General features: G+C 40.2%; 3 protein-coding genes across 8 annotated transcripts; 1 reads left to right on the forward strand and 2 right to left on the reverse strand.

Annotated features, from left to right (window-relative positions):
- Positions 1-63: 63 nt before the first annotated feature.
- On the forward strand, positions 64-4,072 carry haus2 (HAUS augmin like complex subunit 2). Of its 3 annotated transcripts, none has more exons than XM_017477052.2 (7): positions 64-341; positions 513-677; positions 785-880; positions 985-1,054; positions 1,150-1,282; positions 1,408-1,516; positions 3,184-4,072. In XM_017477052.2, the coding sequence occupies exons 2-7, from the start codon at positions 591-593 to the stop codon at positions 3,286-3,288; spliced, it is 600 nt and encodes a 199-aa protein (XP_017332541.1). In that variant the 5' UTR covers positions 64-341; positions 513-590; the 3' UTR covers positions 3,289-4,072. The 3 variants fall into 3 exon arrangements, with proteins under 3 accessions (XP_017332541.1, XP_017332543.1, XP_017332542.1); XM_017477054.3 differs by having other exon boundaries at positions 67-85; XM_017477053.3 differs by having other exon boundaries at positions 324-434.
- heatr4 (HEAT repeat containing 4) lies at positions 3,338-13,915 on the reverse strand. 3 transcript variants are annotated; one of them, XM_017477048.3, is made up of 17 exons: positions 13,768-13,915; positions 12,276-13,040; positions 11,455-11,642; positions 11,045-11,203; positions 10,698-10,904; positions 9,897-10,046; positions 9,431-9,607; positions 8,763-8,932; positions 6,957-7,061; positions 6,731-6,849; positions 6,440-6,620; positions 6,230-6,299; positions 5,675-5,864; positions 5,362-5,434; positions 5,086-5,233; positions 3,680-3,727; positions 3,338-3,460 (listed from the first exon to the last, which is right to left on the reverse strand). In XM_017477048.3, the coding sequence occupies exons 2-17, from the start codon at positions 13,025-13,027 to the stop codon at positions 3,426-3,428; spliced, it is 2,772 nt and encodes a 923-aa protein (XP_017332537.1). In that variant the 5' UTR covers positions 13,028-13,040; positions 13,768-13,915; the 3' UTR covers positions 3,338-3,425. The 3 variants fall into 3 exon arrangements, with proteins under 3 accessions (XP_017332537.1, XP_047013549.1, XP_047013548.1); XM_047157593.2 differs by having other exon boundaries at positions 3,338-3,727; positions 10,698-10,901; XM_047157592.2 differs by having other exon boundaries at positions 3,338-3,727.
- A 1,107-nt stretch (positions 13,916-15,022) lies between these two features.
- Positions 15,023-22,308, reverse strand: si:dkey-13p1.4 (transmembrane protein 151B). Of its 2 annotated transcripts, none has more exons than XR_001813492.3 (2): positions 22,057-22,138; positions 15,023-15,928 (listed from the first exon to the last, which is right to left on the reverse strand). XR_001813492.3 is itself a non-coding variant. In XM_017475499.3 (2 exons), the coding sequence occupies exons 1-2, from the start codon at positions 22,159-22,161 to the stop codon at positions 16,158-16,160; spliced, it is 1,662 nt and encodes a 553-aa protein (XP_017330988.2). In that variant the 5' UTR covers positions 22,162-22,308; the 3' UTR covers positions 15,023-16,157. The 2 variants fall into 2 exon arrangements, 1 of the variants encoding a protein (XP_017330988.2); XM_017475499.3 differs by having other exon boundaries at positions 15,023-17,714; positions 22,057-22,308.
- Positions 22,309-23,590: the final 1,282 nt, after the last annotated feature.

Here is a 23,590-nt window from a genome sequence, read left to right on the forward strand (position 1 = left end):
GGCAAAAAAAAAAAAAAAAAAAAAAAAGAGGCCTGTTTACTATGTGTTTTACGGGATCTAGAGGAGCAAGGAAATATCTCCAGAGGTGTGTACTGCGCAGATTCGCTTCACACAGCTCACACAACACATCTCTCATTAATGTAGCCCGTGTAATTAATGTAAAATCTCTTTAATGTGGATAAATGATCAACTCTAGGTTTGGAGAATTGTAGAAATGATGTCGGATGTCTCCGAATAGTCCTGAGTGAGATATGTGCTGCGCACATTGGACATTTTGAACACACCTAAAGAGGCGGGTTTATTCAAAATTCCACTTTGTCTAACAGACGCTTCGGGTCTGAGTAAGTTTATTTTGTTGGTGTTGTTTTAAAGTAATTTAAACTATAAACAGTGGCTGGTGGCACTGAAGACGTGCTCTAGAGGAAGGGAGAAAAGTAAATCTTTACTGTGTTGCGAATAAAGTCAACCCATAGTGGTATTTAAGTTAGCAAGCTAACTAGTTTGACTTGTAGTTTGCTACAGGCATTGGATTATATCAGACTGTCCGCTTCCAGCCTCGGATACTAAAACGCAGGTCAGATTCTTCCTTCATGGATACTTGGGAACTAAATCGTCACTCAGTCTCTCCAGCAGAGAAGGTCCTGGCGAGATGTGTAGCCTCAGGCACAATGTCTCAGGTGAGCAGATGGCATTAATATGTATACTCTGATGTGAACCTTTTTAAAAAAAAGTTATTATTTAGAGATGTTGACAAATCTCTTTTTGTTTGTTTGTTTGTTTACAGAAAGAGCTTGATGATGTACCACGAGGGCCAGAGATATTTTCCTCTCGTCTGCATGAAATTGAGCAACTGAATAAAATCAAACAAGAGATTGACCAGGTTGGAAAGCATGACACGTTATATCTTGCTTCAGTATACATTATGTGTTCATACTCCTGAAGTTAGTTGTAGCACAAGGTATGTCATAACTGTATGCATTTCAGGTGAGCTTGGACTTGGAGTTGCTAAGACTTGAGAAAAACAGTGCAGATGTTACTCACAGTTATTATCTAAGTAAGTACTGTGCGATACCTTTTTGCGTTCACTCATTCTGTATTACGGTATTAAAACTGAAGTTTGATTTATTTATTTATTTATTTTAAATACAGGTCAGAGATTTGCATCCTTGCAGCAATTCACGTCTCATCTTCAGGAAATGCTGAGAGAACAGACAAGTTTGCGCCAAAGGCTTATGAAACCTCTTTGCCAGCAGAACTTGCCTATACAGGCTGATCTTCATCGGTAAGAGAGTTTCAGTCAGTGTACTGAGCTTATATGATGTTCTGATGCTGATTTAGAAACGTTTCAGTAAGTGTATTTTAACCCGATGCTACCAACATTGGCTGCAAATATCTGTTTTATCACAGATATGTGGTTACACTCATGGCAATGGTGGTTGAGTTCATAGAGACTTTGGAAATGAAAACGAAGATGGTTCACTCAATTCCAACAACTGATGAATCTATGCGTAATCTGGTAAGTACCATTAATGCTTACACATGATGTTGCACCACTAAAATGTAATCTCTTACGACTTGTTTATTGGCATGAGTTGGGCCTTTTCTGTTTTACATGTATACATTGCGAGTACGAATTTTATATTAAATTTCTAGCTATCATTGTATAGGTTAGGGCAGTGTTTCCCAACAGGGGTGCCATCTGATGAGAGCAGGGGTGACCTCTGATGAGAGTTGAGGTGCCATGTAAAAATCCTTCAAACATTTCTAAAATGCTAAAATGTGTATAAAACATTTAATATATATGATAAATGTCTGATGTCTGAAATGACACACATGTATAATAATAATAATAATAATAATAATAATACTAAATTATATGTATAAAAAAATAATAATCCCCCCCCTCACTGACAAGTCAGCAACACGTCAAAGTAGTGCAAAAGAATATGGACACATTTCTTAAAAGAAAACCTCCAGATGCTTCTGGACCATCAACTTCATCTTCATGTAGCTAATGCTGTCTAGCATTAGTGTGTTTGTGTAGGGTGCCACAAATTTTTTAACATTTTCAAAGGGTGCCATGACAGAAAAAAGGTTGGGAAATGCTGGGTTAGGATGCAAGCATAGGTTTTCATGTTGCATAAATAAAATTAAGATGTTGAATAAAACAGGTTGTTTTACTGCCTTGGTAGAGTAGAATGTTCATTTTCAGCATGGATTTTTATTTTTATTTAAGTATGATTATTTGCAAGTCAGTCAGTCCCTCCAGGATTTTGCGAGTGCAGAAATGAATATGAAATCAAGCAAACTTTTTCAAAGTAGCCACAAATTTGGGTCACGATGCGTCATGTGACATTATCACAATGGACATTCGGCCAAAGCCCTCTTCGATTCACGTGCGTCGAACAGCTAAAAGGTCTCAACAACAAACATCACTGTGACAGATGGAGCTACACAATTTCGTGCGATTGCAATTTCACCAATTCAAGTAGTTTCCCACAAAAAAATAAAAAAATCTCAGCAAATTGTATCACAAATTTTGAAAAATGTCAAGCATTTTTGGCCACAACAATTGCAAAAATAACTCTCTCTCCTGTTGTACAGACTGACTGTGTTTGCTGAAATTGAACTGAGCTGAAAATTTAACTCCAAATATGTGTTTGTTATTCAGACAAAGAGAATATAAATCAAAAAGGGTAGAAGTTTGACTCTCAAGGAAAAAATGTTTCTTAAAGGTTTTTGGAAAGTAAATTTTTTAAGGAATTCTACTTGGATCTCTAATAGAGAAACACTTTGTTGCAGGGTTCTCTGTAAAACCTTTAAGCGTTCTCCTTCATTAGAGATATTGAGGCTTTAATTTAAAAAAAAAGAAAAAGAAAAGAAAAAAAAAGCGTAACTGCACCAGGGATGTCAGACTTCATACCTAGAAGTCCATAGCACAGCGTTTAGTATTCAGCTTCATTTGACACACCTGATCAGCTTAGTAGAAAGGCTTTATCGGCTAAGTTTGGTGTGGTAGAAGAGGAACACAAATCTTTTTGGACCTCCAGGAAACTCCTAACATACAGTAAAACATCTCACTCTTCAGAAGGCTCTCATCTTAACTGTCTTCAACTGACCATATTGTTACCAGAATTTTATGTATACAGACCCTTTACATCTCTATTTTTATCTCTTAATCAGAATAATGGCATGACTCAGCTCCTGGCTCAAGTCACAGAGGTGGAGAGTCTGACGAGGCAAGTTCTTCAGCGGAGTGGCAAGCCAAAGGACAATATGTCCAGCTGAGAAAATGGTAAACTGCGGCTGTCACAATATAATCACATTAAAACAATAATTCAGTAATCATTGCTTTATTTACAATCTGTCAGTACTCTTCAGTAGGAGCGGTATGACCACTGTTGGCTCGTGGTTCCTTTTGAGTGTCAAGGGAACTTCTGGTATAAATAGTTACTGAAATCTAAAGACAGGTGTTGGAGAAGAACAGAAAAAAACAGTAATATACACAGTCTCTGTAAATATTTTATGTATGAGTGGTTTACTTTTGTTCCTCAATGCATCAATAAATAACACTTCTTATTACAAAGATGGGCTTGTTATGGGCTAAACTATGAATAGGCATGCTTACCACCAGAATTAATTACATACATCACAAAGATCTTGTAAACTGTTATAATACCTGACTGTCTGGACCATCTGCTGATCAGTTCTTCATTGATGAGTGTGTCTGCAATATAAATAAATATACATGCCTAAATCTCTGTCTCTCTCACATTCATTTACAACACCCCAATCAGCCATAACATTAAAAACCACTCACAGGTGAAGTAAATAACATTGATTATCTTGTTACAGTGGCACCTGTCAAGGGCTGGGATATATTAGGCAGCAAGTGAACAGTCAGTTCTTTTAGTTGATGTGTTGGAAGCAGGAAAAATAGGCAAGTAAGGATCTGAGTGACTTTGACAAGGACCAGATTGTGATATCTAAGAAACTGGGTCAGAGCATCTCCAAAATTGCAGGTCTTGTGGGATGTTAGTGATATGCAGTGGTTAGTACCTACCAAAAGTGGTCCAAAGAAGGACATCCAGTGAACCAGCGACAGGGTCATAGGTGCCCAAGGCTCACTGATGTGCTTGGGGAGTGAAGGCTAGCCCCTCTGGTTCTAGAAGAGCTACTGTAGCACAAATTGCTGAAAGAAGTTAATGCTATGAAACGTGTCAGAACACAGCGCATTGCAGCTTGTTGCGTATGGGGCTGTGTAGCTGCAGACCAGTCAGAGTGCCCATGCTGACCCCTGACCACCGCTGAAAGTGCCTACTATGGGCATGTGAACATCAGAACTGGACCATAGAGCAATGGAAGAAGGTCGCCTGGTTTGATGAATCACGTTTTCTTTTACATCATGTGGATGGCCATTTGCGTGTGCGTCACATAACTAGGGAAGAGATGGCACCAGGATGCATGGCAGAGGCAGTGTGATGCTCTGTGCAACGTTCTGCTGAGAAACCTTGGGTACTAGCATTCATGTGGATGTTATTTTAACAAGTACCACCTACCTAAACATTGTTGCAGACCAAGTAAACCCTTTCATGGCAACGGTATTCCCTAATGGTAGTGGCCTCTTTCAGCAGAATAATGCTCCCTGCTACATCACAAAAATTGTTCAGGAATGGTTTGAGGAACATGACAAAGAGTTCAAGGTGTTGACTTGACCTCCAAATTCCCCAGATCTCAATCCGATCATGCATCTGTGGGATGTGCTGGACAAACAAGTCCAATCCATGGAGGTCCCACCTTGCAACTTACAGGACTTAAAGAATCACCTGCTAATGTCTTGGTGCCAGATACCACAGTACCTTCAGAGGTCTTATGGACTTCAACGGCTCAGAGCTGTTTTGGTGGCACAAAGGGGACCTACACAATATTAGCCAGGTGGTTTTAATGTTATGGCTGATTGGTGGACAGACAGACAGACAGACAGACAGACAGACAGACAGACAGAGAGAGATACATGCCGCACATATGATGGATAGCTATGACCGATAGGAATGCTGAAACAAATAACTTCCAGGGTCTTCCAACCTCTGAATCTTTCCTGAATTAGTGCAGACATGACTGTAGGTTCTGGCCGGCTCTCTTTCCTTAGGATCTTCCTCTGCGCTTGCTGTTTCTGGTCCTCTAGTAGCAGCAATTTAGCTGTGATATTACTCTTTGTGCAGAGCTTTTGTACCTATATACCAGCAGAGCAAGAGGTACATGGACTGAGCTCAAAATTATGCATATGCACAAGAAGCCTTCTTGTATAGCAAGAAGGACCTCAAGTGTCAAACCTAACAAACTGATATGCAGTACACTTACCTGCTCTGTTATCATGTGGTCCATGCCCTTGTCTAGGCTGTAGCCATAGTGTTTCATCAGATCCTCAATGTGCCTTTGTAATAAGAAATGAAATGTTCATATAACCAGTGTTCATGTTATAACAAACTGATACAAATGAATAAATATAAGAATATACTTGTATCTGTTTTACACTGATGTGCTAGACACTTAGTACATCTGCTAGGGTTTAGCTTATATTTTAGTTAATATTTTTGTTACATGCTACTTTCCTGACAGAATTCCCTCGAGTCCTATGCTTCTTTATGTTCTGCAATTTATTTACAGTTCAGACCTATGAACTTGAGCATTGGCTTCCAAGACAAAGCGTTCCTGCAGAAGATTCTGTAGCTCAGGACTTTTCACCCCTAAGATCTTCAGGGCCTCACAGGCAGCAATGCGCACACTGGGCTCCTCCTCATATTGTAGCGCCCACAGTAAAAGCCCCTGGAGCGTAGGTGTCAGCCAACCGATCTTTCCCAGTGCTGCATAAAATATTCAAGAATTATCCTGTGCTCACTGTAGCTAGCTTGTGTGGATATCACACTAGCCTGGCACTACCAGTGAAACCATGGAAACCAGCACAAGCAACCAATGTAGAATGGCTTGAGTACTCGGTAATGTCCAACAGAAGTAAGACTGAAAATCATTTGGGCGCAGTCAGATTGATTTGTGTAAAGCTAATGGTCATTGCTAGGTTTATTATCAGCACCATTTTTAAATGGTTGGAAAAAGGTTCTAAGCAATATTTTTCCCCCTATAAGTCTTAGAGGAAAAAAAACTTTCATAATATGTACTACATATAGACCTCAGTATAAAGTGAGGTCTGTGCTACCTGAATCGAGCTCACCATTTATTGCTGCCACCTTCACATCACACGATGAGTCATTCTGCATTAACTGAAACAGTTGATTCTGGATCTGAGAAAGAAAAAAAAAGCAACTTTCAAATTGTAAAACACTGCCCTTGCCCAGAACATTCTCTTATTCATCCAGCTTTATTTACTATGTGCCCCTCCATCTTGTTGTTCAGTGGGGAATGATGAGCCTCGTGGCCTCACCATCTCATCTTTGAGCATGAGAGAGGCAGCAGTTGAACAGGCCTGCCTGCGTACAACATCAAATTCATCATTTAGGCAGCACAAGAAACTGGGCAGCAGCTTGGCTGTCATTATCTTCAGCTGACCAATAAGGACCAATGCCTCCACACGCAAAGGCGTTGGACCCTCATGTAGTTTGACACTGCCAAGAGAATAAATTATATTTGAAAACAAATGAAACCAACATCAAGCATGGTGGGAATACAATAATCTGTGGCTATGCAGGTTTTTTCTGTCCCGAGAGTCTGATACCTCAGCTCGTTGTGTATGTCACTGCCCAAGCCCAGTTTGCCTAGAGCCTGTGCTGCTGCCTGACGCACCAAAGCACTCCAGTCATTCCACATCAAGTACAGCAACTTGTTGGTCAGATCCTATAGAAGACCAATAATCACAAATCATTTTGAAATCTTTGTTTACTGCACAGTATTTGTGAAGCATTCAAGTTAAGCACAATATTTTGTTTGGTGTGAGTTAGTACTTTGTTGATTGGGCATTTGAGCTCGGAGATTGTTTTGCAGGCCAGAACTCGGTTTGTCCAGTCAGCGCAGTTCAATTCCTCTCCCAGCAATGAGCGCACTAGAATCTGAAGAGAAGCAGTTTATGTCCTTTTGGTTAGAATTTCATGTAAAAAAAAACAAAAAAAAACAAACCAAAAAACAAAAGTGACATCCAAAAAGTATGTTGTCAATTTGGAAACAAATAGACAGAACAAGATTGAGATTAAAAAATGAAAATGGACAAAAACCCTGTTTAAGTCAAATCAAGTGAGTTTTTGTCATTCCTCTATATAGCTTGTTATTTATTCGAACGAAATGGCATTTCTTCAGGACAATGGTGCAACACAGAACAGTATGCAGGGCTAGAATGCAGTAGAATACATTCATAAAATAAGAGGTGCAGGTCAGTGCATATAAAAAAAAAACTACACACCCCTTTTAAAAATTGCACGACCGATTAAACCAAGAAAAATCATATCAGATCTCTTTTCCACCTTTAATTTTATTTAGCAACCGACAAAATTCATGTGAGAAACGTTTTAGGAAGAAAAAGACTTCTAATAATCAGTTTGCACACCTTTTTATAATGGGGCATGTGACTGTGCTCAGAATTAACCAGTTATATTCAACTTGTGTTAATTATCATACACCTGTCATTAATGAAGTGACTCTGATGAATAAAGACAAGCTGTTTCTGTAGGATTTTCTTGACATCATCATGGGGTAGCCATAGCTAGACTGAAGCCCATTCTCACAAACATAAAATAAATAAAAATCCAAGCCTCCCTAAATCACCCCAAACCACATTTCAAAATGTGTTATGATCTGATGACACCAAGATAGAACTTTTTGGCATAATTCTGAAAGATATTTTTATTGCAAAAATAAGACAGCTCATCACCCAAAGAACACCATAACCACAGTGAAGCATGGTTGTGGCAGAATCATGCTATCATGCTCATACTCCTCAGCTGAGGCACTAATCAAGATGGAGGTTACTTCAAATGTCAATCAATTTTGGCACAAAACGTGCAGGCCTGTGTTAGGCATCTGAAGATGAAGAAACATTTCCCCTTCCAGCATGATAATGACCCGAAGCACCAATTTAAGTTAACAAAGGAACGGCTCATTTAGAGCCCAGAATTTTTTTTTGCAAGTAACAGTGGAATAAAATTGCCAAATCAAGATGTGCCGACAGTGACTCAGTGTTTAGTACGATTGCCTCGCACTTCCAGGGTTGGGGGTTCGATTCCCGCCTCTGCCCTTTGTGCCTGGAGTTTGCATGTTCTCCCTGTGCTTCGGGGGTTTCCTTCAGGTATTCCAGTTTCCTCCCACAGTCCAAAGACATGCATTGTATGCTGATTAGCATTCCCTGAGTTCCCTGGGATAGGCCCCAGGCTCCCTGCGACCCTATGTAGGATATGCGGTACAGAAGATGAATGGATGGAGAATGCGCTGAATCGGTAGACTCCTACACAAAAATATTGAGTGCTGTATTACAAGTGAAAGGTGCTTTAACAAAGTATTAGTTATGTGTTATTTATGTGGGTGTGCATGCTTGTGCAACCAAGTTATTGTAGTTCTTCTGTTTTTCTTTTCTTAAAATGTTTCTATTTGTTTTTCCCTTGAATTTTGTTGATTGCTATATCACATTAAAGGTGGAAAAAGATCTGACATTATTTATCTTGGTTTCATTTTTTACCTCCCAAAAACCTGCAATTTTAACAGTGGTGTGTAGAATTTTTATATCCAGTGTACACCTGAAAAGACCACACAAACTCACTCACAGTCTTGCTACTAATGCTGGCTAGTAGGGTGGTAGCCTGTTCTTGGTCTGATGGAGCCTTGCTGAGAAAGAGCTGGGAGAGTAATCTTTCTATGACAGTTTGACTGGCCTCCCCTTCTATCGCTAAACACTGAGCTGCAACCCAGCCATCTACCCCTATTCCTGAGGAATCTGTGAAACCAGACAAATGGACCCAGTCAGAAAGGCACACATGGAAACATAATGTCAGGTTCACTCAGTTATATGTGAACATGTAGTAACATGTCAATTTAGTTGTGTATAATAAAATGTTTTATTTTATAAAATTTTTGTGTTTTTAATAAAGTTTTTTGTAATAATTTCATCCTCAAACACTTAATTACATGTACAGTACTATTCAGTACTGTGCCATGGTTATTTAGGGATGTCTGGTTGATATGACAAAAAAAAAATCACAATACTTGAAGACATTTTTATGATGCATGATATGTATCTTGATATACAAGTTTGTTAACAAACTAACAGCAAAACAGTGAGTTCAATTATCCTTTTCCTTTTAAATAAATTATTTAACACTGAAAAGGGGGATTTAAAAAAAAATCAGATTCTCAGAATAACTCACAAAATTGTCTTGTGACACAATTTGTCACGATCATTGTTAGTCTAGTCATATTGCCCAGCTCTACATACCATGTTGTAATGCTTTTCGCAGTATATCCCGTGCATGGGCATTGGGTGTACCGATGGCATACTGGCACACTGCAGCTGCCAGCTGAACTCTCTTCACTGGGTCATCGAGGGCAATGAGAAGCAGGGGCTGCAGTTCTGGAGGCACTGCCTCTACCTCATGGCTCTGACCATACTGAGCTAACAGAAGAACAATGAATGATGCTACAGTATGTGTGATATGGTGTACAGAGAAACTGAATGGTTGAATTCGTCCAAATATATTATATATTAGGTCTAAGACATTTCTGTTATATTTACAAGACATAGTACTGTATACACACACATTTATATACATACATTTCTTAAATAACACTTTTCTAATGAACTTTGACCAATGATTATAGAGGCAAAGTATTTTTAAAGGTATTTGGAAAGAGGTGATTAAGTATTCTCTGTTCAGTCAACCAGCCATGGTCACATTTATTACCCAGATCTGTTTCATCTGGATCTGGACCCACTTCTGGTCTATTAACTGCTCCTGATGCACAAGTAGCAATAGCTGCCACTCGCACTTGGCAGTGCAGGTCAGTGAGATCCTTCTTCAAACCCTCAATTGTGACACTCTGCCAGCTAGTTTCTGGAAGGACAGTATGTAAATTTCACTTCAGAAATGTTATGGTGGATCAGGAGTCTATCCCAATAAGCACAAGGTGGAAATCATCATATGTACACATTCATTTACACTTAGAGGTAATTTACTTCCCACCTACCTTCTCTACCTACTGGCGTGTTTTTTGGGAGGTGAAAGGACAGCTGTGAAGCAGCAATGTTAGAGCTGGGCAATATGATGATATGATATCAATATCATGATAAATTATGTCACAAAACACTTTTCCGAGATATTGTGATATGTTTTCATATATTTTATCATAATTACTAATTGATTGGTAGCAGCTGATTGGATGTTAAAATGTAAAATTGTATTAATTTTTTAGATTTTCAGTGTTTATATATATATATATATATATACATAAAAAATTTGTAGACATTAAATAATCATTAAATGTACATACATACTGTGATACACATTGTGTATGAAATGTCTGAGAAATGTGATATTTTTTTTGTCATATCGCCCACCTCTACACTGTGCCTCCACGTCGCCCAAAACGGTATATGCATTAATCAAATTTTAATGTTAACCGTTCTGAGCCTTTATAGTAAGGTTGATTGAATGAAAAGTGCTGATTTGTTGAACACCATAACGCAAGCAAGTACAGGAACTCACTGATTTTCCAGGCATTCCTCCACCCTTCCACTGCATAGCGGAGAGAAGAAAGCCCCTGCATGGGGTTGTAATGAATTGGCTGTTTGTGCAATTTTGTGTCTTGTCTGTTGTAATCAGGAGGTCTGAGCCCCAGCTCTGTAGCATAGTCAGCTTTGGTGGGCAAACCCACCCATCGCCGTACTCCTTTCTCCAGTCTACCCATTTCTGCTGAAGGAAAAAAAAGCAGGTAAGCATACTAACATATATAAGGCATACTAACATATGCTACATCCATGATAATATACTTGTAGCTTTTCATGCAAATGTTCACAAAAGTGTACTGTGGATGCACACACAAAAATACCAACCTTCAGTCCGACTTAGCAAGCCAGCTGATGGCAAATTTGTCCACCTTTCTGGGCCACATGGAAACATCTCCTGGAGGTTCTTTTGGTACTCTGAGTTGTTGTCCATGACGATGCGGTCTTGATTCTTTCTGCCTTGTTGATGCACTTGTTTGGCCATCCCTAAATGTCAATTAAACACTCAGTCTTTCTATGCGACTTGCACCCTGACTTTTAACAGGATCCTAGTTTCAAGTTTTATGAACTGCAAAAGTTTTTCTATACCACTGCTTTGTTGTCCTGCAGACCATCAGCACAGCACAGCACAGTAACGTATTCAGTGTCACTAACAGAGTTGAATTTGAGAGTTTTTCTGGACCTATAATTCACAGACTTATAGTTATATTTATTAGGAAGCCAGGTCTATCTAATACCTGTGTAGAGTTCCAGTTCAAAGTTGTTGCCAGTGTGAAAAACATATTTTCCAGCATGTGGGTTCAGGCTGTCCTGTAGGCGAGGCAGCTTTGGGGTCTCAATATGATTTATGGCCACGTCATTCGCCGTCCTATTGATCCCACTTTGTTCATCTATGCAAACTGGTGAGACACTGTGACCTTGTATCCTGTGAGAAGAGTTTAATGATTTTTTTCTATTTCACACAAATATACACTGCATGACCAAAAGTATGTGGACACCCATGCATTGCACATCCCATTCCAAACCATGGGAATAAATATTGAGTTGTGTTCCCTTTGCTACTATAGCAGCCTCCACTCTTCTGGGAAGGCTTTCCATTAGATTTTGGAGCATGGCTGTGTGGATTTATGCTCCTTTAGCCACAAGAGTGCAAGAGGGTGGATACTGATGCCTAATGAGAAAGCCTGGTAAGGTGTCCACACATTTTTGGCCAAATCATGTACATGTTGCAGATTGGTTAATTAAGACTGATAGTGTTAATACTTAATAATGCAAAACAGCTTCTCATTCAAATATTACATTTTAGATAAAAAGCATACTGTGTTATTCATTAGTAATTGTAAATTATTTTATTGTTGGCAAACCATCAATTGGGATAGTATAAGAGAAATAATACGGGTCAGGATGTGCTGTTAAAGTAAATAATCCACTTCAGGGTTGTAAAGCTTCACACTGTGCCATAATCACACCAGCTCATCATGGATTATCTTCCTATAACAGTATGCGTCAAAGTGTTTCTTTTTCCTTGTATAAAAGAAGAACAACAATGTTGACTTGCCTGTAATAAACTGGTAGCGATGTCTCGGGTTTGCTGCTCTGCAGTGCTCTGGGCTCTGTGCTGGTTTTGGGCACACTGTAGAAGCCACCTTCCTCCTTAACCTTGGACTCATCGGTTACGAGATCGGTGGCACTGACTGACCCATACTGATCTTTCAGTGGTGATTGCTGTCTTGCTTTATAATTATAATCTCTAGGAATCTGCTGACTGACAATCCACTGAGCAGTATTCTTTGTCACCTTCTTCAGCACAGACTCGTCTCCCTTGCTTGTCCTAATCGGCTCTTCCTCCTCTAATATGGTAGGGAACTGATAGGGAATTACACTGTACACATTTAAGACTCCTTTCAAACCTATCCTTTTACCTGAGTCCAATGATCCATCTCTTTGGCCAGGCACCGTCATAAAAGTCTCATTAGTGGTCAGTGAATGGTGATGTACAGGTTGCAACAGTGACAAAGCTGGTAAAGGTGGAGTCACAGAGCCTCGGAGTCGAGCATGGTGTGGCAAAGCTTTTGTTCCTCCTTGCTTTCTGCTCTTAGATCTGGTGCTTAGTGCCAATGGGCCGGAAGCACAGAAAAGCCAGCTGAAATTAGCTGTGCTGTATGGGATGTTATCCGGTCCCATCTCCCACATGACATCTTCAGAGAAAGTTAAACCTTTCGAGGCATTAGTAAGGAGCTGCTTGTAAAGCCGCTCCTTTCTGCGAGAGAGACACTGATCCATGCCTTTTAAATGCTCCTGTAAATCCATGGGGACTTAAAGGCTAGATACCAGGCAATAATCAAGAGTTACTGACTTGAAAATGTATAGTTAATACATAAGCTAAACTGAATATGCTGACATTTCTTCTTAATGCTTATATATCTATATTCCCCTTATTCCCCTTACCCCAACTTCTTCTAACATTACACATTATTCATCATTCCCTGACTTAGATTGGCTGTGTTATAGATTTATAGTTTTGACTCCTCTCTTCCTGCACTTGTCTCAGTTAGGGCACCTGTTGTGTATGTACATTAGATCAGTAATACAAAACATATTCATTTCCCTGTTTCAAAGGATGTAATGTGTCATGTATCTTTGCCAGAAAAGAATCAGAAGATATTTTGATGTTATTTTTTTTTATAAAATAAAATAAATAAAAAAACAGACAAAGAACACATAATCAAGGTGTGGCCATCCAAGTGATAATAATACATAGAAATATCAAGCACTTGTTTTAATCACGTTTCTATATCATGCAAATGTTGAGAACTGAATATTATAACACCTAAAGTTGTGGAGGAAAAAAGTAAATTAGCTCCACATTTGCCAAATAAAACTCCTGCAAGTCATTATTTCACACCAGTTGTTAACTTATTCAGGAAGTAAGGACTAAGGAGACGTTTCAGTCAGGATGCTGCACTATGTGTGAATCTAAGACGATGCTTCAAACTACTTTTAAATACAAAAAGGTCGCAGCACCATTATCACATGAAATAATTACTCACTAGTTCAGATGGTTAACCTCACGACGTCGCTGGATCATTAAAATGTTTTTCGCGGTTAAAGTCGGCTAATGCTAAAGCAGGCTCGTTCAACGATTTATACTTGTCCACGACAGAAGTTTCCATGGCGACAAAACGCACGCGACAGAGTTCCACGCCTATTTACGGTTACAAACTACACAAGGTTTATTTTGCGTATAACCCCCCCCCCCCCCCCCAAAAAAAAATAGTCGCCTACCCTTTTAACATTTTTCTTTGATATTCCTATCGGGAAAAAATCCACCAGAGGACCCCCACTGAGCAAATATTATTAATATTATTTGTGTGGTGGACCGCACAGCAATCAAAAAGAGCGCGCGACCTCACAGTCTGATCGACCTGTCTCTTACATCCTAATGGCAACTATGTTTCTCTTTATATCCACATATAACACAGTAGGCTATTATGCTTCCCATCAATACATTTATGATCCAATAATGTGATCGCCATGTGTGAACTTCATTACATTAGACAACCATATCAATGAATCACCACAAAATAATCCCCAAAACCTCCCAGACTATAGCTTTATCTACAGATGACAAAATGTGACATCCTTCACTTTTTCCCTCACACAGTAGGCTAGAATAACAATCTCTCTTTCTCCTACATTTTCTCATGTAAAGCAAAACAGGTGAATACAGTGGTTGCATTCTTGAATATTCCAGTTCTTACTGAACAAATCCATAACCGATGGATAAAATATCAGACTTTATGACCGAGCCTATGTGGTTAGGTAACTCAGTAAATGTTATTCCTAATTCAGTCTATTTGAGCTGCCAAAAATTAGGCCTATACATATTTTAGGCAGGTTTTAAGTACTGATGATATAATAGTGAATCTAATCATTTTTAGTGCCAGTAAATAAACTTTGCCACTGCACACCATTAAAGAAAACCCTCACCCTGAAACACATGAAATATATTTACACTGGCATATTTGCAATGTGCTAAGTGGTTCTGGTGCTGCACTGATGGTTGATGGTGTATTTTTGTTATTCCCATGAGAAGTTAATCCGTCTTCTGCACTGATTTCACAGGGAGACTTTGCAAGCACACCATTTCCAATGCCATCTTCATGAGAAATGGGTAGAAACTGTTCATTCTGACCTATTAATTACCACGGTGTAAGTTTGAAAGTCCTGCTTTCACAGTAACCCACAACTGCTCTTTTCCAGTATGTTGCTTCCCAATGACTGCAGTGTATGCACAAAATAATTGACAGTCAGGCATGCAAGAACACCAAGTGCTACTGGTCAGCACATTCAGTCTTAATGTGATTTCTGAGCTCCTGATTACAGAGCCTGGGACAGTCACAGAAAGTAGACTTTTTCAGTTTTTTCTTAGAGTATCAGTTTTATTGGTTGAAATGTAAAGAAAGTCTAACAAGTGTTTTTTGTTTGTTTGTTTGTTGTTGTTTTTGTTTTTTTTAAAAACCCTTATAATGCAGTTTTTGAAATATTGCTTTGAACCTTTGAAAATCAGGTGTCAGTTATATTTTTTAATCATCACTCATATGAAAATGTTATTTCTTTTTTCATTTGCATATTACATATTTCATATTCATATTAAAATTGGGTATGAAATATACCAAAACAGGATATTACATATATATGTAAATATTTAAGTAAATATATATACATAAATAATTTCAGGGTATTACATCTTTGTATCTTGGACATATATTGCACTAAAATAAAAACAATATAAATAAAAATAATTTTTGCAACATCCTGCATTTTGGCTTCAGTTAAGGCCTGGAAGTTTCACATCGGTGCATCACTAATGGAATTCTCAATTATTGTTTTGTTTGGTTATCCAATATTTCCTTTCATCAATATTTATTTGACTATTTGTTTTCTGCACAGGAAACACTACAAATGTATGGAAGTTAAATGATGTAGGGCAGATTAATTTGACCTAAATGTGAAATGAGTGTGAAAACTGAACCTTTGATGTATCTGGTCAATGCATAACATTTCTTTTAAATATACAGTCATTCTTTCAATATATTTTCACTCAATTCTTCTTGGATGACTTTATAGACTTCAAATGTGATGATTTTCCACTGCAGATGATGTGCCAGTAATGGGTATGAAGTCCTTTTCCAAGCTACTCCAATCAACCTGTACATAATTTGTGATGCAAAATTTGATATACACATATATTTAAAATAGTTTAAGGCTTTTAGTCAGTTTATCATTCACATCAAGCACTTGGGTTATAATCACATTCAGTAAACAGACCGGCATTGCATATTTCCTTCCCAGTTCTACTAAGGCAATAATTCAGAAAGTCATTATGCGCTCTTTCAGATCACCATATTTGATCAGTAAAACCAGGATGCATACAGTTCTAAAGGGAAGTCTCCAAACAGAGAGAACCTCTACGGACATAGTATCTCCTCACTTCTGAAGGATCTCCGCATCCCTCGGACCTGTGCACTATAAGGACAGGGAAGAAGCGGGCATCCTGGTAATTGGGAGGGCTATTATTAAGTGCTAGTTGGCTGGAGTACGACCTGCAGCACTGTTCATCCAGGCAGCAGCGTTCAGTCAGTGTGCTGCTATGGCTCCTCCACAGCCCCACTGTGCGCCTAGATCCGTACATTCGGCACAGTGAAAAGCGGGAGGTGTCTTGAGACACGCATGAATGGAAAGTGTGCCGGGAGAAGATGGAGGAGCAGCTGGAGCTGATGGTGGCCCGACGCGTTCCTTCAAGCTGGCAGCAACGATCACAGTCTTGTAGCATGGTGCCATAGCTCTGGGTTAGGGAATCATCTAATAGGAAGACATTTGATGCTCTGATGTCACCTTGTCCAGGCCTAGAGTTCCCCAAGTTCATCAGCATGGCTTCAGAGTAGCTAGGGATAAGCTGGCGGTTCGAGCGAATATGCCATTCCAGCTCTGTGCTGTCTACCATTTCCCCTCTTGGGATACTGCAATGACTATTCCTTGTAGATGGAAGTTCATCTGAAGATGGGCTGCTGTTACTGTACTCCAGCCCAAAGAGCTTTTCTACTTGGTAGTGTACGTAGGCTGTCCGATACTCTATCCAAACCCGCAGTGGCCAGGATAACATGAGGACGGCAGCCAGCCAAAAGGCGACCTGAGAAGAGTACCAGGGTAGCTGATCAGGATCCACATAAGCTATAAGGTGTTCTCTGAAATCAACATTTTTCAGCTGCATGCCTTCCCGTGCCTCCATGTAGTCGTCCAAGCCCTCGACCTCTGAGAAAAATCTGGACCGTTGGTTGAGATAGGCGTTCTCAGATCCTGGCCCTGCAAAACTGAAGCACTTGGTGAAGCGTAACCTTGTAGCTGGATGACTCTCCAGGCCACGTAGGTCCCGTGAGATGTCCTTCATTCCGCAACGGCTGTAGTCAAACTCACCTTCCACCATGTGTGTATTGACACGCTCATGGTAGACCTGCGTAGTGGTGTAGGCGTCTCCATTCCGATAGCGTGTGACTTGCCGTGTCCTCCGTACAAAATGGTATCCAATGGCTTTCCACCACACACATGGCCTAGCCTCACGCATGCGTACCACCCTTTCATAGACACTGTCTACATTGGCCTTGTACTGGAGCTCACTGCGGGCACGGCAGTGCCAGCACTCCATCAGGTAGACTGCATAGAGCATTAGCAGAAACGTAAGTGGGATGTAGAAGTAGCCGTCAGAGCAGGGGCTGTCATGATATATCATGGAGCGCCCTCTTCCACCTCGCAGAGTTTTTGCAGGGGCAGTCAAGGATGAGGTACTAGACGAATCAAAGCTCAGCTTGGTGACACGAGTGAACTGGCACCAGGCCACAGCACCCAGGCAGCTGTACATGAGCAAGGAGAGGAGGAGACAGCGCCAGTGTGTCTCACGACGCATAGATGCGCTCAGGGACTGTTTCACTGGCCTTTGCTGCAGAAACAGAAGACATGAGAGACAGAATGCAGAAGATGCCTTAAGCCATCTAAATCAGGCTCAAGTGTTATGAACTGGAAAAAGCTGCAAGACAAGGATAGAATTGATCTCTTTGGAAACTCACAAGGCAGCACTAGATTATCACAGACCCTCCAGGAATTTGACTCCATTGAGCTAAAAAGCATGCACAAACCAGGCTCTGTTTCATATGAGGACTGCATGTCCCTTAATGCTAGGCTTCGACTAACTGAGGATAATATTGAGAATCGCCAATAGATCTGCAATGGCTTTTATGTTACATTATTTAAATGTCTAATGGAAAACATGGTGTCTGCTCTTGTGTCAACACAACACATATGCATTGTGGTTCTCTCATGAACATGCATCAGAGATCTATGTGGAAGTGAAGATATTTTGTGAATAAAGACTTAATTTTAGCTTTTTGTGCACTCAAAGCATTCATATCGCTTCATAAAATTGGGATTAAACCACTGGAGTCTAATGAATTACTTTTACGATGCCTTTATGAATTCTTGGAGTTTGAAAGTTTTGGATACTTGGACTGTAAATGGATGGACAGAAATCTCCCAGGTTTCATTAAAATGTCTTCATTTGTGTTCTGAAGATGAATGAAAGTCTTATGGGTTTGGAACAACATGAGGGTGGGTAACTGATGACAGAATTTTCATTTTTAGGTGAACTATCCCTTTAACATGAAATATGTGCTGTGATCACAATAGGGTCCTTGGAATTTCTTTACCACTGGAAAGACAGCTTAATAAATACACCGATCAGCCATAACCTCAAAACCACCTGCCTAATTTTGTGTAGGTCTCCCTTGTGCCACCAAAACAGCTCTGACTTGTTGAGGCATGGACCCCACAAGACCTCTGAAGGTGTGCTGTGGTATCCGGCACCAAGATATTAGCAGCAGATCTTTTAAGTCAGAATCTTTTAAGTTGCGAGGTGGGGCCTCCATGGATCAGACTTGTTTATCCAGCACATCCCACAGATGCACGATCAGATTGAGATCTGTAGAATTTGGATGCCAAGTCAACAGCTTTAACTCTCTGTCATGTTCCTCAAACCATTCCTGAACATTTTTTGGAGTGTGGCAGGGAGCATTATCCTGCTGAAAGAGGCCACAGCCACTAGGGAAAACCAAAGTAACATGTCAAAGTAACATCCACTTTAATGGCAGGAGCATCACACAGCCTCTGCTGGCTTACCTTCTTCCCATAGTGCACCCTGGTGCCATCTCTTCTCCAGGCAAGCTACGCACATGCACCAGGTTGTCCACATGATGTAAAAGAAAATATAATTCATCAGACCAGGCCACCTTCTTCCATTGCTCCATGGTCTAGTTCTGATGTTCACGTGCCAATTGTATTCACTTTCAGCGGTGGACAGGGGTCAGCATGGGCATTCTGACCAGTCTGCAGCTACACAGCCCCATACGCAGCAACACGCGATGCACTGTGTTGACACCTTTCTATCACAGACAGCATTAACCTTTTCAGCAATTTGCGCTACGGTAGCTGTTCTGTGGGATCGAACCAGATAGACCAGCCTTCGCTCCCCACTCACATCAGTGAGCCTTGGGCACCCATGTCCCTGTTTGCGTGTTCATTGCTTGTGCTTCCTTGGACCACTTTCGGCAGGTACCACTCACTGCATACCAGGAACACCCCGACAAGACCTGCCGTTTTGGAGATGCTCTGACCCAGTCGTCTAGGCATCAAAATTTGTCCCTTGTCAAAGTCACTCAAATCCTTACGCTTTCAGATTTTTCCTGGTTCCAATTATCCCACCCCTTGACAGGTGCCACTATAACGAGATAATCAATGCTATTCACGTCACCTGTCAGTGGTTTTAATGTTATGAATGATTGGTGTATATTCAGAAGATATTAAAGGATATTACTGAGTTGACAGTTGCACATTTGATCACATGCAGAAAAGCCTATCACTTCTAACTGACCAATAGAATATCTTCTTGTCAGGTTTAGCAGTGGAGCAATGTCATGCAGTCTGTGAAATTAACCAGCTGATAACTTGAAGGGCTGAGAGGCTTTTAAGGAAGCAGAAAATGAGCCCTCAGTAATGAAGATCAGACATGGAAGTGAGCAAGTCACATGGTCAGTGTGGAAAATACTACATTACTTCCTTTGTCCATGGCTAAGTGGTTATGAAATAGTTATTATCAGATAACTGATAAAACATACAGTTTTGACAAAGCCTTCCATGCATCCCAAAACACAACTCAATTAGGTATTACTAATGAATCAGGTTAGGCTCATGTTACAGCAATATGTCCAGCCACATGCTCCAGTTATTTATATAATCTAAAGTTCTCATATTCATATTCAGCAATCAGTTCTACCTAACAAAAATATTTTGACAGATCAGCTATGCTGAAAATGGTCAAGGGGCCAAAAGAAACTTAGAAACAAACCACAAATTTGGAAGTGCTTTTTTTTAAATAGATATAGGCAAGACAATATCCCAACTTTCAGAATATGAGCTTTGTAAAAAGCACATTTCAACTGGCAAATAATGATCTAATTTTTAGCATTATCAAAAACATTTGCAGTGATGAATTCTGGAAAATGCCGGTGCACACACATCTGGTGCATGTAATGTAAAAATGGCAGCCAGAGTGTGTACTCAATGTGGCCATGCACTGTATATTATATTCAAGTGTTCAACTAATATTGTTGTAAACGTCTGCAGCATTTGTATATCTGTCAGATCCTGCATAGGGTTCTGGCCCTTTTCTGTACCAGAATTTTTTTTTTTTATTGCATTTCAGGAGTTTGTCCTTTATATATTCAGTTCTTACAATCTTGCTGATTGTAAAGGTCATTAGCTGTGTAATGAAAGGGCAAAGAGTAAATGTGATATGCATTACAGAACCAGAACCACTGCAGAGAATATAGGAATGTCTAAAGACAACAGATTTCTACAATCTTAGTGTCTTGGTGTAAAAGTGTATTATTTTTAAACAAATATACATGCTTATCCCGAAACGTTTTTCATTTTCATGGTTTTATACTTTATACACTCTACGAGCACGTTTAATATAAAAAAAAAATACCTTAACCTGCTGCTTCTCTGTAACACTATTTAGCTTGATGATGTTCTTGGACACTGGCCTACTGTACCTAGCATGAGGATGTGTTTATGAAGAACACACAGCACTTACGTACGTCAGAAGTGCTTAATGCACCAAGAGTAAATGTGAATGTACTTACTAGTGATGGGAAGTCCGGATCATTTTACTGACTCTCGTTCAGCAAAATGAACGAATCTTTTTTTCGAGTCATTTCGTTCATTTCCGAGGAATATAATTAAAATTTTACATGTTAAATTCCCCAACACATCTAGTACTTAATAAACTATAAAATAAACTATAGGCCAACGCAGCCAAGGCCGAATTATGAGAAACATAAATGATTCATTAATTGCTTAGCTGGTCTTCAGGCTATGCAGTCTCTTAGTTCACCTCACCTCCCGATCCGAGTCGTTCTTTCTTTTGTCATGTCACATTTGTCAGGTCTGTTTCCTGGAAACAGAAATGATCAGTATACGTCTCGAGTCTTTGGGTCCGAGTCGTTCGTTCATCCCGTTTCCGGTATTGCATGGTGCATTGCCTATGCGGTGGTCACCGGTAGAACAAACGACTCGAACCCGAAGACTCGAGTGCTGAACTAATCATTTCTGTTTCTGGTACGGAACCTATGGGGATGTTGCAGCGCATGCGCGGTCAGAAATGAATGAATCATTCTCTCAGACAACTCGCTGTTCCCGAGTCATATTAAAGATTCGTTCAAAATGAACGGATGGTTCATGAAAGACACATCACTAGTACTTACCAGACCTATGCAGGAGCCCAGATTTAAAATGTAGATGTTCAGAGTGGATCCTGTCTTCCTTGTAAAGTCATGCTGGATTGTCATTGTACATGCAAATAATGTTTGTTTGTGAACCATGCGAACTTTTTGTTTTTTTTTTAAACAAGCTTATTAAGAGATTTTAAGAGGCCTCCAGTTTGATCTTGTGACACAAAGGAGTGCTGCAAAGGACTAAAATAGGTCTGAGCATCAATGACAATCAATAATGCTAGCAGTTTATTATCACAGAGAAGAGAGGAGCTTAAGAGCCTTTAGTACAAGTCAGAGTCAATAAAGAGAATGAACTCAAAATCGTTCTCAACATTGCCGTGAGGCAGCGTCCTGTAGAAACAATACAACAACAATAATAACAACAAAAATCCACCACTATAAAGTGCACGTGAAGTAAATCTGAACAGAAGGAACGGTGCGTGCTGCTTATCTCACCTCCTCTATGGTATCGAGGCTGGCCGGGGTTTCCGCATCATCATTGGGCCTGTTCAGCGCGGTGTCCTCCACACTATTATCAGCTTCCACGTCTGTCGACATCATCCTGAGCTGACATTTCAGTCAGTTCTCCTGCTGGACCTCTGAGACCCCGCTTTCCTCAGGGAAACAAGCTCCTCGCGCACTGCTGTGCAACACAGGGCGGGAATGGCGGGAAATCAGCCAAGGCGCGCGGAGATCCCGCTGTGGGAGATCCCATTGAGTCAGAAAGGGAGGGGGGAGAGGAGGAGGTGAGGGTGCTTTTATCCCACACTCCTGCCTGGGTTCAGAACTTCATTCACTTTCACTTACAACGGATTAGATATCACCTGAATGGAAACCGGCGTAAAAAGCTAACTTAGATGTTAAATAACTGAACATTCGAGTAGAGACAAACTGATGAACTCCTCATGATAAAAAAAAATAATAATGTACCACTGCAACAGGTTATGTTAACCTACAGTTAATTATATACAAGCTTCTTTCTACAGGATGACCACAGCAGTTGTTACCCATTATGTTAACACCACAACCCTGTTGAATTCTCGGTTCTGATTGGTCAGAAGATGCTGATTCATTTTCTTTAATAGCAGCCCTAGTAGTAACCTGCAATTGAAACCACAAGTTTATATTTCTACTAATTTACTGCTTCTATAATAATAACAACTCTTTCACAGGGACTTATAAGGTGGTGCAGCACATAGCCCAAATCTAAAGCTAATAATAAATGGATAAAAATAAATTGTAATCATTGGTGTAGTGAAGCTTTCCTTCACATTTATGGAAGGAGTCTCCAGTGTCAGCACTTTGTAACTATTAGTAACTTTTCCACCACAGGAGAGTCTATTATGTGCTCTTTGTGATTTGTCTATAATATGACGAGCTACATTTTTGTCTTTTTTGTCTACATTTTTAACCTCGAGAGAGAGAGAGAGAAAAGAGAGGCTGATGAGGGAATGACTGTTTAGCTGATGTAAGTGATAATAGGGTCTAACTTGTCTCACAGATAGTCCACCCATTTTCTGTAGCCTACCACTTATCCTACAGAGAGAGCTTGGAGCCTATCACAGGGGACCCGAGGCACAAAGCGGGCGGACACCCATTGCAGGGTACAATCCCTCACACACCATGAACAATTTAGAGATGCCAATCAGTCTACAACACGTCATTGAACTAAGGGAGGAAACCGGAGTAACATAATATTTAAAAATTATAATTGTCCATCCATCTATCCATCCATTTTCTATACCGCTTATCCTACAGGGTTATGGGCAACCTAGAGCCTATCCCAGGGAGGATCAGGCACAAGGCGTGGTATACCCTGGACAGGGTGCCAATCCATCACAGGACACACTCACATAAACATTCACACACCCATTCATATATTACGGACACTTTGGACATTCCAATCAGCCTACCATGCATGTCTTTGGACTAGGGGGAGGAAACCGGAGTACCCGGAGGAAACCCCCCGGAGCACGGGGATAACATGCAA

Source organism: Ictalurus punctatus, chromosome 9 (genome assembly GCF_001660625.3).
Source record: "Ictalurus punctatus breed USDA103 chromosome 9, Coco_2.0, whole genome shotgun sequence".
Lineage (NCBI taxonomy): Eukaryota > Metazoa > Chordata > Actinopteri > Siluriformes > Ictaluridae > Ictalurus > Ictalurus punctatus.

Bases quoted from the DNA above. Each gene is read 5' to 3' on its own strand.
- heatr4 (XM_047157592.2), bottom strand. From the start codon at position 13,027: ATGGATTTACAGGAGCATTTAAAAGGCATGGATCAGTGTCTCTCTCGC. The intron at 6,850-6,956 runs GTACTAACTCAC...GGTCTTCTATAG, and splicing joins TCAAATGCCCAATCAACAAA to GATCTGACCAACAAGTTGCT. The intron at 6,621-6,730 runs GTATCAGACTCT...TTCTCTTGGCAG, and splicing joins GACATACACAACGAGCTGAG to TGTCAAACTACATGAGGGTC.
- haus2 (XM_017477052.2), top strand. From the start codon at position 591: ATGGATACTTGGGAACTAAATCGTCACTCAGTCTCTCCAGCAGAGAAG. The intron at 881-984 runs GTTGGAAAGCAT...TATGCATTTCAG, and splicing joins TCAAACAAGAGATTGACCAG to GTGAGCTTGGACTTGGAGTT. The intron at 1,055-1,149 runs GTAAGTACTGTG...TTTTAAATACAG, and splicing joins TACTCACAGTTATTATCTAA to GTCAGAGATTTGCATCCTTG.
- si:dkey-13p1.4 (XM_017475499.3), bottom strand. From the start codon at position 22,161: ATGATGTCGACAGACGTGGAAGCTGATAATAGTGTGGAGGACACCGCG. The intron at 17,715-22,056 runs GTGAGATAAGCA...CTGTTTCTGCAG, and splicing joins GCCTCGATACCATAGAGGAG to CAAAGGCCAGTGAAACAGTC.